The sequence below is a fragment of the Bos taurus genome, chromosome 10, assembly GCF_002263795.3.
Source record: "Bos taurus isolate L1 Dominette 01449 registration number 42190680 breed Hereford chromosome 10, ARS-UCD2.0, whole genome shotgun sequence".
Taxonomy (NCBI): domain Eukaryota; kingdom Metazoa; phylum Chordata; class Mammalia; order Artiodactyla; family Bovidae; genus Bos; species Bos taurus.
In genome coordinates, this window is record NC_037337.1 from 43368274 (window position 1) to 43386839 (window position 18566).

At 33.3% G+C, this 18566-nt stretch overlaps 1 protein-coding gene across 2 annotated transcripts in view; it reads right to left on the bottom strand.

Annotated features, from left to right (window-relative positions):
- Window positions 1–18566, bottom strand: part of MAP4K5 (mitogen-activated protein kinase kinase kinase kinase 5) — a 126891-nt gene that overhangs the window by 56894 nt on the left and 51431 nt on the right. For both annotated transcript variants that reach the window (XM_005211730.5, NM_001191128.1), the window contains 10 exons: window positions 16355–16445; window positions 15839–15903; window positions 13637–13692; window positions 9372–9419; window positions 8952–8994; window positions 8491–8563; window positions 6484–6615; window positions 4482–4544; window positions 2398–2479; window positions 1105–1221 (listed from right to left, as the gene is read on the bottom strand). In XM_005211730.5, coding sequence (XP_005211787.1) covers window positions 1105–1221; window positions 2398–2479; window positions 4482–4544; window positions 6484–6615; window positions 8491–8563; window positions 8952–8994; window positions 9372–9419; window positions 13637–13692; window positions 15839–15903; window positions 16355–16445 — 770 coding nt within the window. The remainder of the gene's footprint in view (window positions 1–1104; window positions 1222–2397; window positions 2480–4481; window positions 4545–6483; window positions 6616–8490; window positions 8564–8951; window positions 8995–9371; window positions 9420–13636; window positions 13693–15838; window positions 15904–16354; window positions 16446–18566) is intronic.

Sequence of the window (18566 nt, forward strand, 5' to 3'; positions counted from 1 at the left end):
ATACTTAATAATTTAAAACTTAAGTTCATGAAGTAGAAGATTTCCTTCAGTAAGTAACAACACATAAAGCTTAGTTCTATAGTCTTACCAGAATTGAAGATAGAGGTATAAAGGGAAATAAAAGCATAAGAAAGAATGAGGAGACAGAAATAAAACAGAATATAAAAGGAGAAAAAGATACTGGTAAATAAATACATTTGTATTATATATAGAGAGGCATAAACCTGACAATGGGCAGGAAGTCCCTCATTCCTGATTTAGAACTTGTGTTGTTAAATATAATATATTCAAATAATTCTACAATATTTTCAGAGAAGAAAGCATAGTTATGAATATGTAATTATATAAGAAATAATAATTTTTAATACTTATTGGAAAACATCTTCTATGGGAACTTCAGCTTAATTTAAAAAAATTATTTGTATCCTGTTAATGATCTGTATTGGAGAAGGAAATGGCAACCCACTCCAGTATTCTTGCCTGCAAAGTCCCATGGACAGAGGAACCTGGTGGGCTACAGTTCATGGGGTTGCAAAAGTCAGAAATAGCTGAGCGACTAAACTACCACCAATCATCTGTAAACAGAGAAACTAAAAAAATGACCACATGGCTTTCTAAGGAGTCTCTTTAGTGAAAAATAATATGGTACAAGTGCTCTGGCTAAATTTTCATTCTCTTAGTCCAAAGCAATACTCCTAGAACCTGTATTTACATGGAAATAGATGTCCTTTTTCTTTAGAGAAGACCAAACTCTCACTACAGAAGCTGAGGTCTAAAGAGAAGAGAAAACACTTGTGGATTTCTGGGAAGATAAAGGCACAGATCTGATTCTAATTGTACCTACCGCTTAATAACCTTAAGCAAACCAACTAAGTAAATAAAATGATATCGTGCAAGGAAGAATCATAATCTTAGTTCCTTCCCAGAACTAGGATTAAGAGAAGTTATCAATTAGTAATTATATGCAAGACAAGTAAAGTCTTCATTGCTAATTGATCTGTCACTAAATCTATTTTAACTAACTTAAAAGAGTGAATTAAAAAACAAACTCTAAGGCCACATTAAACATTTATTTTCAATTATTAGATTGCAAACATTCTTTACCTCAAAGTCATCATCGTCTCCTTCGGTGTAATGTGTGTGGTTGTCTGGATTATTCACTTTGTCCAACAGTTCAACTGCCAGGGCCCTAGAGAGACCTGGCTGCCCTACAAATGTATGCTAAATAAAAACAAAACAAAACTTCATGAGTATGCATTTATATCTATGGCTTATAGAAACTGTTATTTGTTCTTTTCCATTTAGTAACTATCAGAGATAAGCATATGGAAGCCTACCAGTGCTAATAGAGAATGTATTATAAAAATATTAATCAGAATCCATAATTAAATATTACAATGCTAAAGAATTATTGTGAGGTTAGTTTATAATATGAATAACTTCTCTATGTAAAGTTAACTAATCTATATTAGGCTGCCAAATTACAACCTTGGCTATAACAATGACATTTATTACACATGTCATTATGCACATGCAAATAAATATTGTGGTAAAGTCCATATCACAATAAGAAAAAAACATGTATAGTCTATGCTTACATATATTTAATTCAATAAAATTATGTTAGTATAGAAAGACATAATTTTTATAACATTTAAACAAAGTTTTCTTAGATTGTTATAATCAACTTTTCCTAATATAAAAGTATTTTATAAACACATACACAGGAGCATTCTATAAATTTACATAAGAAACCAAAACAGAGAAAATCAATTAGTTTTAGATGAAAGCAAAATTTTAAAGACTTTCTCCAAGGCTGCTGCTACTGCTGCTGTGTCACTTCAGTCGTGTCTGACTCTGTGTGACCCCATAGACGGCAGCCCACCAGGCTCCCCCGTCTCTGGGATTCTCCAGGCAAGAACACTGGAGTGGGTTGCCATTTCCTTCTCCAATGCAGGAAAGTGAAAAGTGAAAGTGAAGTCGCTCAGTCATGTCCGATCCTCAGTGACCCCATGGACTGCAGCCCAACAGGCTCCTCTGTCCATGGGTTTCTCCAGGCAAGAGTACTGGAGTGGGGTGCCATTGCCTTCTCCATTCTCCAAGGCAGGGGTGGGCAAACTACAGACCATGAGCAAAATCTGGTGTACTGCCTCCTTCTGTGAATAAAATTTTATTGGGTATTAAAGCCATACCCTTCTTGGCTGCTTGGCTACGGCTGCTTTTGTGCTACCGTGGCAAAACTGAGGTGACACAACAGACTATATGTCTCACAAAGCTTATAATACACACGTTTATATTAAAAGACGTTTATATTAAAAACCTAAATGCTGCTGTTCTAGTGATATGCCTAACTAATGCATGACTATAGAAAATACTCCTATAAATTCAATGACTTACAGTCAGAAGTCTTTCAGCGGTTGGTCTTTTTTTGGGGTTTTTGGTTAGTGCTATTTTGACAAAATTATGGAATGTTGATGACCTTCAAATAAAAAGAGACATGTACAAATATATTTCACTAATATTAGTTCTTTTGTGTTACTAAATAAAATTAACTTACAAGCAGTTAGAAAGACTAAAACATATGATTTTTTTCTTAGGCCTCTTAGCTCTATGTAAATAAAAAAACTAAACCCAAAACAGAGTATTTCCTTGGAAAATATATCAGGTTCAGCTGTTAAGTAAAATACAATTAGTGAACAGAATACTAATATATATAACCTCTAAAATGTACACTAAAAGCTAGAAATGGGTAGGTGTGTCATCTATAAGGTTAATAACCTTGTGTTATAACCACTTAGGAATCAAAATGACCTTTTCTCACTGCTTAATTTATATGATATATAAATGTTTTGCTACACGCAAATTGTTAGGTGGCATCAAGGTAGGGTGGGTAATTAAACAGACTGTTTATACCTTTAAAAAGTCACTGAATTTCTTAGGAACAAGGGAAAAGAAGAGGGAGTGATCTTAGTAACCCAGAGTTTTCCTGCCACCTATACTGATGAAATGGGGAAAAGAAGATATATAGGAATCTGGGAATTCCCTGCCAGTACAGTACAGTGGCTAGGACTTGGCACTTTCATTGCCATGGGCCTTGGTTTGGTCCCTGGTGGGGGAACTAAGATCCTGCAAGTTGTGTGGCATGGACAAAAAATGAACTAATAAAAAATTAATTACTTAATTAAAGGAACTGCATTTTGATTATGAATTACTGACAAAGAGAGGTATTGTACCATTGCCAAGATTTCACAGGAGCAAAGACTGGGCAAGAACCAAAAAGAATAACCTTAGTCATTACCAATGACAGTAATGACAAAGCAGTTCTCTTTAGGGAAATCAAATCCCTACATAACATTGGTAGTTTGTGGTCCTCATATCATGGAGTGAGAAAGTACCTAAGACTGGCAAAGGTACTTCAATGGTAATAACTGTTTTGGAATCTCACTATGAATGTAGCTATTTTAGCTAACAGTCATTCATCCTTGAATGAATATTCAGTCATTCCTGCCATAAAGTCCTCCAGTTCTAGTTGCTTAGGAACTTAGGCTTACAAGGAACAAGAGAAAACAAAACAAAACAGTGTCAATACAAAGGAATACAGCTAGCAGCAGGATATAAACTCCTTAACTTCTACAGTGTGATTTGCCTTTCATTCCTGGTACTATCCCCAGAATGGCCTGGCTCCTAAATAATACTATGCACAGGCAGGCCAATGAAGCATTAAAAAAGTAGTTTAGAACTTGTTTTGGGGACAGGCCTTTTAGAATCTGAAATAAAATATGGATTGTCCCTCCAGAAGAAAATGAATACACATAAATAATTCCAGGGGCTCATATATCTCCCGAGATTTCCCAAGAGATCCATGTATAATAGATAAAGAATCACTAAATTTAAGAATTTGGAAACTTTAATTTGTACAATAAGTTTCTCTTATTAAATGTATGGGAAGACATTACCAGAAAAATAATTTTCAGTGTTTATCATCTAATTGAAGACATCCTTATGGACTATAAGAATTGGCAAGTTGTTTTACTTTGTATGAGAAAACATTAGGATGCAAATGAGTAATAACTGTTTTAATGTTAGGGAAAATAGGTAGAGAAAAGCCAATGATGATTGATTTTAAGTGTCACTGTATCTGGGAAACTGTGTCCTATTACTTCTCATGAAAGTCAACATGAAATTACTGGAAGTAAAGGAATACAGGCAAAATGAGTCTCCAAAATCTTACTGTATTCATTTGAAATCATTTCCCCACTACATCTCCTATTCAAGCTGCCAAAGCAGTACATTATAATGGAATACTGACCAGGAAATAAACCTAGATCCTTGTCATAGCTCTGCCAAGTAAATTAGATATGTAACTTTAAGGAAACTGTTTAATGCTCTGAGCTTCAGCTTTAGCATCTTTAAAATAAGGGAATTAAACCTCTGTCTCTTTCAGTCATAAAATTCTATAAATCTACATATCTATAACTCACCATTTTGTTTTGTCCTTTAGTTTTGGAGGTTGAAAATTACTTTTTGACATTAAGAAGAGGGCCCTGGAATAAAAATTTCAGTTAAAGAGCAATACAAAACACTTTTATTATTACATACAATAATCAGAATCAATTCTGCAATGAATTTATGCAAGATTATTACATATGTAGGTACTCAAGATTTAACTGATATGGAATATGGAAATTAATGTTTTATATTTTGGATACCTTACGGAAAATTTCTCCTGGCTCTAGAGAAGATATTTAAATTTCCAATAAGCTCTTATTCACAAGGCAAAGCAACTAAACATTTGAGAAGGTTTTTTCTATCATACTGTTACATATATAACTAGTATTATATCTTAAGCATAAGTCTATATAATTGTGTATCATTGTGTTAACACACGGAGATGATATACTACTCTAACATTAGGTTGTATGTTTAGCCCCTACAATTATTTTGGGTGAATAGGCAAATCATATCCACTTCTTTATCTGTTTCCCCTTTTGAATGAAACAGAAATCAACCTACAAGAGGACCTTCCTTCTCCACGAATTAACCTTTGACCAATCTTTTTAATGGACTGTGGGGGTAGAAGACTGAAGGATTTTAAAAGGAAGTTTTATTTCAGTATTTCCTACAAAACTCCAATGTTTTCAAGCAAACTTCTTAGTCTTTTTTATTAAATACCAAAGATCTTTTCTTTTTAAAAATCAGATGATTCATATATAAAAGAAAATTGAAGAGAACAAAGTCTATATTCCTCTCACCCTAAGACATTATTTTAAATCTTCTGCTTTTCTTTTCAGTCTTTATCTAAATATTAACCAATTACTAAATTATTATAATAGGTAACATTATGTTCTGCTTTTTTCCCTGATAATCAATTTCCCATGCTGCTTTGGTTTATATATATGTATTAGCTGCCCTTATGACTGCACATTGAGATTTCCCCCCTGCAAGCCTGAAGCAGATTCTTAGACTTTTCCTGAATTATTTCCTAAGTATAATTTTCACAAGTATAGAATCAATGCAACATTTGTACTGTTCATAACAAATAACATCCAAATTATTTTCCTAAAGGTCTGTACTTATCAGCATTCCAGCTAAAAGCAGGTATCTTTTAACTTATATATCTTTTTTTTGGTGTTGTTGTTATTAGTTTTTTAATTGGAGGCTAATTACTTTACAATAATGTGGTGGTTTCTGCCATACATTCACATGAATCAGCCATGGGTGTACATGTGTTCCCCACCCTGAACTAACTTATACATCTTTAGGTACTTGTGAGGTTAAATAGTTTTCCATGTTTCTCTAGTATCTGATACTTGCTCATAAACAATTTATCTTTTGCTCTTAGAGTCTTTGAATGAGTTACCTATGTAATAAATATCAATAATTAATATTATATGTTGGGAGAATACTTTCCCCTATTCTGCTGATTTTCTTTTTAACCTTTACTATTTACATTAAAAATTTAAATTTTGGCCCAATTTATCTTCTCCTTCAAAATATTAAAAACCCCTTCACAGTCTCTCAAATATTTTTTCTAAGATAATATACTCTAAAATATAAATGATTTAGTAAGCATCTACCTCTTCATCATTCCTAGACAAAGTATAAAGAAACAAAATCAAATGAGAACAGAAATTAAAACCTCATCTGCATTCTATCATTTGTTTATAGTTCTACTTAGGACAAAAAAAGAAATGTTTTTAATCAATGGAAGAATAAAAAAAAAGACTTAAAACTTTTAAAATGATAACTGCTATATCCTAGTATGTTTATTAAAGGAAATCTGTTTTAAAGAAAAGTTTCAGACAGACTCTATGCTATGTTAGAAAGAGCAACAGGTTTTAGACGAGATTATTCCTAAGTCTCTCAGAATACTTTTATTATTTCAATATACTTTGAAATGAGCTTAGAATACCCAAGTTGTTCGTACTTCATTCTCCCTGAAGACCTTACTACTAACTGCATAATTGTAAATACTGAGAACACCTCATGGGATGAAGATCAAACATAGGTGGTTGAAGTTCTCCAAGTTCAATTGCTGTTATTCCTACTGCCCAGATATCACAGAGTTGGTTGTAGCCACCATTCTTTTCCACTGCTGCAACTTCAGGGGCCATCCTAGAAGGAATCAATAAATATAACATTTTTGTTTTTAAAAAATTATATGAAATTTGTTCTTTTGTTATATTCACTAGACTTCTTGGAGGGAAAGAGGCTTAGAGGCATTTACTAGAAAAGAAGAAACTTTACTATTAACAGAAAAAAACTTAATAAAGACCACATATACATACATACACATGCTTCTAAAACTTTGGTTCTCAAAATCTTGTGAATACTGTTTTATAGCATGGGAAAACAAAAAGACCACCTAAATCTCTGTGAAGGTCAGAGAAAAGTTCCTCAAAGGAGATGAGACTCACAGAATAAATTAGCAGGGAGTTGAGGGGGGTTGAGGAACCTGGACAATTTTGTTAGAGGAAACAAGTACGAATGCAGGGAAACAGGCCAGCACGGCACACAGAGAGGAGACAGGATGGTGCTACTCAATGTATGATCTATAGGTAGATACAGGGCCATAGGCAGTTTGCTATCCGCCTCCGATAAGTACAGAAACTGAAACTAAGTATTCTTATCCAGATAAATGGTCATTTTTTTTAGCAATTTATTTTAAATTTATTTTATAAAAGTATCAGTCTGTGGTGGACAAAATATGAAAAAAAAAAATAAAGTCATTCATCAGTTTGAGAGAGTCTAGAAAGTACTTGGAAAATAAACCTCAGAGACAGAGGCTAGATAATGAATGGTCTACTGATTATATGAGAAAGATTCGACTTTACTGTGAAAATGGAAAATTTAATTATGATATAAAACTCATGGCAACATGAAGGATGGTGTGAGAGGAAGTGAAATCAGAATCAGGCAGATGAATTAGAAGACTATCTGAAAAACACGAGGGGAAAAAAAAAGGACTTTTCAAAGGCAGTGGCAGGGAGGATAGAATCAAGGGGCTGACTGAAGAGACTGAATATAAAATACCTGTGGATACTGAAGTAGTGCTATCACCAGACAACTGTTGAAAATATATAGGACTGAGGGTCAACTGAGTAGCTGAGTTGGAGTTATCTGTTTGGGAGTTGCTGTGTGTACTTAATTGCTCAGTCATGTACAACTCTTTGTGACCTCATGGACAGTAGCCTGCCAAGCTCCTCCATCCATGGGGTTTCTCCAGGCAAGAAGACTGGAGTGGGTTGCCATGACCACCTCCAGGGAATCTTCACAACCCAAGGACTGAACCCAGGTCTCCTGCATTGCAGGCAGATTCTTTACCATCTGAGCCATCAGTCAGTGGTATATGAAAATGGCATCTAAAGTTATAAAGCATAGATGATATTACTCAGGAGTTTTGAGTGTTTATTATTTTTAAATTAATTTATATTTATACTGAATATTCACAAGGTAGAGATCACTTTTATGTGCACTTAGGTACAGAAACATATGACACAGTGTCTCTCAACCTAAGTGTGTATAAGGATATAATGAAAGCAGTGTTTTAGAAAGATTATTTTGTCAGTAATTGGAAGGATGTAGTAGAAGCAGGAGGGCTGGTAAAAACTAATGGTAGAATAAGATGCATGATAAATTTTAACAACACGCAAATGAAATCCTAGATTAAAACAGATGCAATATCAAAAAAAAAGGGTAATAAAATGACACAAGATTATAACACAATTTTCTTTTGAAAATCTCCCACCTATGAGATCTCTAAACACAGCATCTCAGGGACAGGAGGAATTATTGGCACTTTAACACAGGAAATGCTGGACAAGGAAAATGAGTATCAAAGTTCTGTAATCCATCAGATCTATGATAGTGTCAAGGAACCTGAATGTCTCCAGGCTTCAGTCAAGAACAAATTGTATTACTAAGCATCAATGTTGTTCACTAATCTTAAAGAGATGAAATGGACAAAATTCAATCATAATAATATCTTACCAATAAGGAGTGCCAATGAAAGATTTTCTCTTTGCAATAGTAGCTGTTATTTTTGCAGCTACACCAAAGTCAGCTGGTGGGGTAAAAACAGAACAGAAAATTTTAGTTTTCAATAAAATCACGAACATTTCTAAATTTCATCCTCAGAGACATCATTTTAATAATTCAGATAGCAATACTTACAGAAATGTATATAAATTGAATATAAATATAAATTGAATACCTAAATCCCTTCCTGTTTAGTTCAAAACATAATCATTGTAAGAAAATAACTTATTGGCACTTTATTAGAATGAAAACATACTTTATTAAGAACAAAGTTATTAAAAAACTTTTCATCACAAGTAACTTAAATTGGGAAAAAAACAAACCTCTGGATTCCTTTTATTCTAACACAACGAGGTTAGTATTTCAGTGCTGTTTTTCTGGAAAATAATTTTTAGGAATTTGAAATAACATACCTAATTTTACATCACCATGATCTGTCAATAAAATATTTGCACCCTAAAGCAAAAATACAAATGCTATTAAATTAGTATCATAAAATTCCTTTCAATAAAATTATCAATTTAAACAGTTTATTTATTATTATTATGTTTTATTGAAGTAGTCGATTTACAATGTTGTACCAATCTCTGCTATACAGCAAAGTGACTGAATAATACACATACAGACATTTTAAAAAATATTCTTTTCCATTATGGTTTATTAATAATTCACTGTACTATATAGTAGGACCTATTGTTTATCCACCGTATATGTAAGAGTTTACACCTGTGAATCCCAAACTTCCAGTCCTTCCTCCCCCCAAACCACAAATCTGTTCCCTGTGACTGTGAGTCTTAAACATACTGAGTTTAAATTAAGTTAAACAGACTTACTTTGATATCTCTATGCATTTTGCCTTTAGTATGCAAATAGGCAAGACCCTGAAGTTTAAAAAAAAAAAGTATATATTAGCAAAACTGCAAACTTCACACCTAAATTTCTACTTAAATTTTTATTGAATAAGAAAAACCAGAATGTCCTTTTTTTGAGGGGAAAAAACCTAGATGTGTTTCTTTTTACTAATCAATGTTTACTCAATTTTAAGATTTTTGAATTCATTTTCTGATAAAAACAAGAAATAGTTTACTGTAACATCATCACCACAATCAAGATAATGAACATATTCATCACTCCCAAAAGTTCCTCTCATATATAAACACTGATACACTGTCGCTATAGATAATTTTAAAAGTTTCTAGAGTTTTATATAAATGGAATCATACAGAATATTCTTTTATCTTCTTTAATTCACAATACTAATTTGACATTCCTTGTTAGTGTGTTATCAATATTTCATTTTTTTATTACTGACCATTCCACCATACAGTTATTACAGAATTTATTTATTCACCTGTTGATAGATATTTGGGTTATGAGTTGTTTCCAGATTTTGGTTATTATACAGAAACCCACTCTAAAGATTTATGTCAAGTATTTGTATGATTCTTCCCTCTTGGGTAAATAACTTAGATATGACTGGGTCATATGGTAGTACAAGTTTAAATTTCTAGGCAACTGCCAAATGGTTTTCCAAAGCAGCTGTACAATTTTGCATTGAAACTAGCTGTGTATGAGAGTTCCAATTAACTCACATACTCACCAACTTTATGAGGGTCAGTCTTTTTAATTTTAGCCATTCTAACCGGTGTGTAGTGGTATCTCATTGTGGTTTTAATGCATATTTTTCTAATAATTAATGATATCGAGCATATTTCTCATATCCTTATTTGCCATCTATACAGCTTTTGGTGAAACATCTGTTCAAATCTTTTGTCCATTTGTTTAATTTGTGCTTTTCCTATTATTTATTTAGTTTTGAGTTCTTTATATACTCTAGAGACAAGCCCTTTATCAGATTTATACTTTGCAAATACCTTTTTTGTCTTTTTATTCTCTTAATAGTAGGTCTTGAAAAGCAGTTTTAAATTTTAACAAAGTCAAATTTGTCAAATTTTTCTTTTATGGATCATGATTTTTATGTCTGAAAGGCTTTTATTAACTCAAGATTGCAAAATTTTCTTCTATGTTTTCTTCTATAAGTTCTAGTTTGAGATTTTATATTTAGACCTAAGTGATTAGGGTTAATTTTTACATATGTCACAAAATGTGGTTCAAAGTTCATGTGTTTGACTTGGGTTTGATCCCTGGGTTGGAAAGATCCCCTGGAGGAGGGCATGGCAACCACTCCAGTATTCTTGCCTGCAGAATCCCCAAGGTCAGACAGAAGAGCCTGGTAGGCTACAGTCTGTAGGGGCACAAAGAGGCAGACATGACTGAGTGACTAAGCACAGTTCAATTATTCCATAACCATTTACTGGAAAACCTATCCCTTCTCTTTTGAATTGTCTCTTCACCTTTGTCGGGGAAGGCAATGGCACCCCACTCCAGTACTCTTGCCTGGAAAATCCCATGGACGGAGGAGCCTGGTAGGCTGCAGTCCATGGGGTCGCAAAGAGTTGGACATGACTGAGCGACTTCACTTTCACTTCACACTTTCATGCACTGGAAAAAGAAATGGCAACCCACTCCAGTGTTCTTGCCTGGAGAGTCCCAGGGACGGGGGAGCCTGGTGGGCTGCCGTCTATGGGGTCGCACAGAGTCAGACATGACTGAAGTGCCTTAGCAGCAGCAGCAGCTTCACCTTTGTCAAAAAATAGCCATATATGTGTGGAATTATTTCTAGTTTTTCTAGATTTCTATAATCTTTTGGCATAATCTACTCTTATGCCAGTGCTTACTACTATGTTTCATTTAGTGTAGTTTTATAGGTCTTGAAATTGTTACTGTTGGTCCTCAAATTTTTTTGTTCTTTTCCACAGTTGTTTTGACTATTCCAGGTCCTTTGTGTTTCTGTAGGAATTTCAGAATCAGCTCATCAATTTCTAGAGGGAAAAAAAAAAGCCTCCTTTGATTTTGATTGCAACTGCATTGAATCTACAGTCAGTTTGGGAAGAAATGGTATCTTAATTGCATTGAAATGTTCTGACCCATGAATACAAGAATACTGCAGAAGGCAAAGTTCTCAGTTTATGTAGGTCTTCTTTAACTTCTCTAAGTCATTTTATAGTTTTTAGTATACAGGTGTTTATGCCTCTTTGTTACATATATTCCAAAGAACGTCATATTTTAGTTATTATAAATTGTATTGTTGCTAATCTATGGAAACCCAACTGATTCTGTATATTAATCTTGAACCCTGCAACCTCCCTATTCACACTCATTAGTTCCACTAGCTACTTTGTAGACTCTATTCCATTTTCTACAAAGATGTAGTTATGCAGTCTGTGAATACAGACAGCTTGAATTCTTACTTTCTAGTCCAGGTGCCTTTTATTTCACTGCTTTTGCTTTTTGTCCTGTGCAAACTTCTAGAATCTGTTAAAAAGAAGTGGTGAGAGCAGACATCTTTGCCTTGTTTGACTGACATTGGTGGGAAAGCACCTAGTCTTTACCATTAAGTATGATTTAGTTGTAGGTTTTTCATAGGTGCTCTTTATCAGGCTGAGTTAGTTTCTTTCTATTTGAAGTATGCTAAGAATTTTTATCAGAAATGAGCACTGGATTTAGTTAATGCTTTTTCTGTGTCTATTTAGATGATCCCATGGTTTTGCTTCTTTTTGTTTGCTAATGCAATCACTTACTTGAAATGACTTTGAATGTTACATCAACACTGCCTTCTATGATAAACCCTACTTGTATATGATGTATTATCTTTTTATATATTGTTGGATTACCTAAACCATGCCTTTTTATCCAGTCACCTGTCAACAGACACTAGACGAGGAATTTTGTCAGCATAACACAGTTTTAAAATTCAAACTAGTATCTTGGAAATCATCCCTTCCACAGCCTCATTTTATACTTAGGGAACTAAAACCACAGACGAGATAATGGTCATATACCAGGGCCAGAACGGAAATGCAAATTTCTGTTTTGCTTTCTATTTCCATTTAGTACTCTGTCCATTACTTAAAGAAGCAAGGAACTTTGGAAATTAAAATATTAACAACAGTAATCTGTCAACAATTCTCTGCTATGAGTGCATGATTAGTGTTTTATGTGAATACAAAAAAGCAGATTTTTAATGTGACTGTTATAGAAATATATGTAAATTATTTATATATATAAATTTACTTTTATATATCTAACAATAAAATTTTAAAGCATGTGGAAACCAACTCTTTCAGAAATGACTAGAGCTTTCCCTTAATTTAGGTTAAATTCCCAATTTCTAAAATATGGAAGGATAACATATAGAATATCAATTTCTCTCCTAAACAAACTACACAATCCAGGAAATGTAGAGACAGAAGCATCAATTAATAAGTATCAGTTGTGAACTGAAAAAATAAATAACACAACCACTACTACTTCATCCTGCTTCCTAACTTAGATGCCTTAAAGCATTTGAACAAAATTAGCTGCTAATTTTTTCAATGAGTAATCTTTCAAGGAACTAAAAAAATAAACTGGAAGAAAAACTGTATACTCTGTATACCTACTGAAGACTCATAACCTATTTTAACATACTAAAAGCTCTCACAGGATCTGAAATAAAGAAGGAAAGAAATATCTACTTAATACAATGTTTACTGAGCTTATAAAAAGGGATTCTGATATTAATAATATCTATTAATATCACATAGATCAAACGTTTCCAGATAACATTCTGGGTTACTGCCATGAAACTTTACTCTCATTTTGGGAGAAATGGTAAAAGACCTCATGTCTTATGCAAAAAGATTCCTTTTGTGGCCATAAAACTCGAAGGGAAAGCTTGGACTTGTTATAATTGAGAGGTCTGATGATTCATTCATGAAAACCAATTCATACCTATGACTTTCCTTTGCTTTGCAGCAATTGAGGGACAAGCACTACAAAGCAGAACACCAAACAACACCCCTGTGTATACTACTATTCGCTTAAATGAATTTCCAGGACTCATTCACAAAAGAAATAACGAGGCTTACAGAATTACAGTATGAGAGGTTAACAGAAAAATTTGGTTTACTCTTTCTCTTTTGGGCAGATCACCATTTTACTGTTTTCAACTGTGAAACTAGAACTGCATTTCTACCTACATAAGCAAATATAGTACCTGTAAAGTTTCTCTGCATACATAGGCTATTTGCAGTTCTGATAACGGTCCAGTAACTAGAAATTAAAAAAGAGATCACATCATTATACATTTGAACACAACAGACTAAAAACACTTTAACAATGACAAGCAATTATAAAACTTCTCTCTCTCTCTCTCTATATATATATCACTGGGTGGCTTATCATGAGCATATATTATTCTTAGAATCAGGAAACAAAAAAAAGTAAAGTAGAAAAATTTTCAATGCAATTTAAAAATGGAAGATTTGCTTCATAACGACTTTGGTCAGTGAAACTAATTAGCCCCTGTTATGAGCAAAGCACAGTACCAGATATCACAAGATGTTCTATACAAAGCAATGGACATGATCTCAATCCTGAACAACTAAAGATAAATAAATAAAGCCCCAAAATGAGAAAAACATATATAATTACAGTTATATACACATGTTAAGGGCTTCCCTGGTGGCTCAGACAGTAAAGAATGTGCCTGCAATGCAGGAGACCTGGGTGTGATCCCTGGGGTGGGAAGATCCTCTGATGAAGGGAATGGCAACCCACTCTAGTATTCTTGCCTAGAGAATTCCATGGATACAGGAGGAGCCTGGCGGGTTACAGTTCATGGGGTTGCAAAGAGTCAGACATGACTGAACAACTAACACTTTCACACTTTCATACATGTTATAGGACCATAAAGAGAAATCGATTGTTGAAAAGGCATACTTTTTTTTAAAAAGTCACGATGTTATTCCCTTAGCATTATTCTTTACTATATCCATCAAAACAAGGACCTTGATCCAATACCTTACCTAAGAATCCAAAAAGTAATCAGGTCACTTGTGACAACCAGATTTTTCCCTAATGAAATATAAAATCCTTCTGCAAGTACCTAACTAGATGCTTTGGAAATAATGCCTTCCAATACCATGAGAAAATATTTGAAGTCGGGGGTGGCATTTGCTGATAGTGAGGTCAAAATCAGATACTTTTATGCAATCTTTATTTAAAATATTTTACAACATATTTTAATCACTGGTAATCTATACCTACTTTTAGGAACATAAAATTTTGACTCTTAGTAACTTGATGAAATAGTAGTAAAAGAAGGGAAACAATTTCATTAAAAGTTATTATAGGTATAGTTGTTCTTGATTACTATGCTATCTAATATATTATTTACAGGGATGAATACTTTTTAGATTCAATTTAATTCAATAAATAGCAGGTTTAATAATGGAAAGCAGCAATTTCACAAAGAAATAAAATTAATGTCTCAAAACCATTATTTCAGCTTAAAAGGGGAAGTAGTAAAAAAAAAAAAGGTCTGCTGCATAGTTTTATTAATCCATAATCCTGAGTTCTCATTCTGTGAAAATGTAGATAAAAATTATAAATATTAGATAAAAAGTCTTCACATAAAAGATCATAATTCTTCATAAAATCACAGAAAAGAATTTTAAACTGAGTGACACAGAGCCGTTTCCTACCAATAATTTTTAAAAAATCAACAACACGGGTAAAATAAAAGAGAACAGTCATTATAGTATAATAATGTAAAGGAAAATTCAATTCAATTCGGAAAGTTGACTAAATTAACATAATGAAATGGCAACCCACTCCAGTATTCTTGTCTGGGAAATTCCATGGGCAGAAGAGCCTGGAGGGCTATAGTCCACAGGGTCACAAGACAGTCAGACAAGATTTGCAACTAAACAACAAATAAAATATTCCAAATTCTTAAAATTATATATTTTAATACAAAATATTATAGCAATAATTAAGTTGTTTTCCCAGTCAGCACGTTATCATTAAGAGGTAAACAGATAATTTGCTTTATGTGAGAGTCACCTTTTGCATTTCAATTTTAATTTACAAGGAAGTTTAGGCCGTTTTGTTTGTAAATAAAATACTTCCCTATATACTACTTAAGATTTCCTAGAGACTACATCTGAAAAGTAAAATCTAGATTCTTCAAGTACTCTTGGATTTCTTCATCAGGCTCCAGCAGTTTAACTGAATACCAAAAAAATATAAAATTTAGATTTCTTTTATGCAATACTCCAGAGTATTGCATAAAAGAATGTAAAACTCCAGAATGTAAAACAGTAAATCTACATGTTAGTATCTCTTGTTGACTAGAAACATAAAATAAAAATCATTAAAGTAAAAGTTTTAAAACGTAGAGAGAAATTAACAGTACCATGGTAAATATCTTGAAGTGATCCGCCACCACAATATTCCATACAAATCCACAGTTTTTCCCGACTAATATGAAAGAGAAAGAAAATTATATTAGCTAGTAATTCTCAACCACTGACATACTTTGAAGATTGTCACTCTTCAGCATAGCAAGGTTTAGGATAGATTACAACAGGAAATTGTCCTGACATTTTTCTTCAGGATACAGAAAAGCATATTAATTTTAGCTCTGTTCCCACCTTAAATAGTTTAGAATGTGATCAGTATTACAAGCTAAAATGCTTACTTGTAACCGTTCATAGTATTTCATTAAGGCTGCCAGATAAGGTAAAAATGCATAAATGAACCTGTCATTATTAATATAACAGAGAAGCCAATAAGAAGATCTGAGAAATTTTAGAACTTTAGACAAGCAATTTTAAAAATTTAAATACAAAACAGCATTTACATAAAAGGGAGGGGATATGGGGCAAAGAAGTATGAAACACAGAGAGATTAGATGTTTTGTGTTTTTCACCTGAGATAGCTCCCAAAGTAGGCAACAATGTTGCAGTGTTTACATTCTTTAACCATAAATATCTCTTGCTGAATCAAAGAAAAATCATCTCCTGAAAAACAAAATGATAATAACTTGGTCAACATGTTACATTTTGTGTTTCTATGTATAGGAAGAAGGAAGGAAACCTTCACAACAAGTATCAAAAATGAGGAATTAGATATTCTTAATACTTTAATGAGAATGTACATTTGCAGTTTCTTTCTACAAAGTCAGAAGCCATAAAAATGCATGAAGTCCTAAAACTCATAATTTCACTTCAATATTTACTTTCTTGAGATATGCACAGACAATATTCTCTACAGTACTATTTATTGATGAAAGAATGGTCAAACGACTTATGGTAAAATCATAGATATTACTATAACATGTTTAGCTATGAAAACATGCTCACGACACATTAAGTGAAAAAGATATTATGTAAGTACATATGCAAAAAAAAAGTCTCAAGAAATATACATAAGTAAAATTTTAAGTAATTTGGTTCTCTTCTTTTTTTATTTATATTTTCCAATTTGTCTACCAAAAATCTATTTGGGTTAATTAGAAAAAGCTATATTAAAATAAAATATTTATTATATATGGGAATTTTATGGTCATTATGGGCTGCTTAGAATGACACTGTCACTATCAAACTTCATTTTGCACAGAAATAGTGTTTTATTTCAGTAAAAGGAGTATGCTGCTGTTAAGTTGCTTCAGTCATGTCCGACTCTGCGACCCCATAGACGGCTGCCCACCAGGCTTCCCCATCCCTGGGATTCTCCAGGCAAGAACACTGGAGTGGGTTGCCATTTCCTTCTCCAATGCATGAAAGGGAAAAGTGAAAGTGAAGTCGCTCAGTCGTGTCAGACTGTAGCGACCCCATGGACTGCAGCCCACCAGGCTCCTCCACTGTGGGATTTTCCAGCCAAGAGTACTGGAGTGGGTTGCCATTGCCTTCTCCGGAGTTCATAAATGAGTACATTTATATTATGTAAATGTAATATAATGTACAAGATCTCAAGGTCTGGATTAACACACCTGGATTTAAGTCTGGACTCAGCCATTCACTGGCAATGTAACCTTGGGCAACCGAACTCTTCTGAATCACACCTGAATCCATTACCTACTATTTAAATTCATTCCTTATCTACTATTTTGGCTTCCTTATCTACCACTTCCCTAAATATTCCCTGCTGCAGTTGCTGGCCATTTTTGTAACAGATTCTTATGTCCCGAAGTTTCTGTTACTGCAAGTCTCTCAGGTGTGAAAGATGTGAGGAAGAGGATAGAGTGCATTTAGTACAATATCTGACACAGAATAAATGCAATAGCAGTATTATATGTTGGAGACAAGAAAGATACAAACAAACATGTTCCTCATTAAGATATCACCTTAAGATATTTTTATTAGATAGTGTTTGGAAATATTCTTTTGCAAAACAACATCAGGTTTAAAACCTGAGCCTTCCTGCATTGTAGGTGTATTCTTCTACCACTGTGCCACCATGAAAGCCCTAGCTCTAACTTAGTCGTCTTAGAATAACATACAAGGATCAAGAAGGAAAAACTTAGAAATTAGGTCTTAGATAAATAAATAAAATTCACACAAATCAGAGATATTTCCCCTTTATACAGCAACTTTCAACTGAAAGCCAAAACAAAATAATATTTTTGCCATGTCATAAAATACTTTTCAAAAAAAATCAAACATTACTGATGTGGTTTATATACACATTTAAGTATGAAACACCAAATTTATTTATAATCATGAAAACACTCTTTTCAACAGTCCCTTCATGTAAACACTAATTGATATTTCAGTTAACAATTTTAAAGAACTAGATAAATCAAAAAGGACACAGTCTTGAAACAATCAAAATCTAAGCGAAAATCTTTACAGAAAATTTAGCTTTTACTTGTAAAAGTGAGAAAACACGTACCACATGAATGGTTACATATACCCTAAACATAAGAGTCTGCAAAGAGAAGGGGATTAGTGAAGATAATCCAAAATAGACAATAATCTCACATTCCCCATTATCAACAGAGGCAGCAAGAGGGAGCAATTCTTGAAGAGTATCGTAAAAACCTGCCCATGTGGAGGCTTTGCCTGTCCACTTATGGATACAAAGAATTGTCTCTCCTTCCTCCTCCCTCTGAGCCCTCTCATTAGAGTAGTTCTCACCCA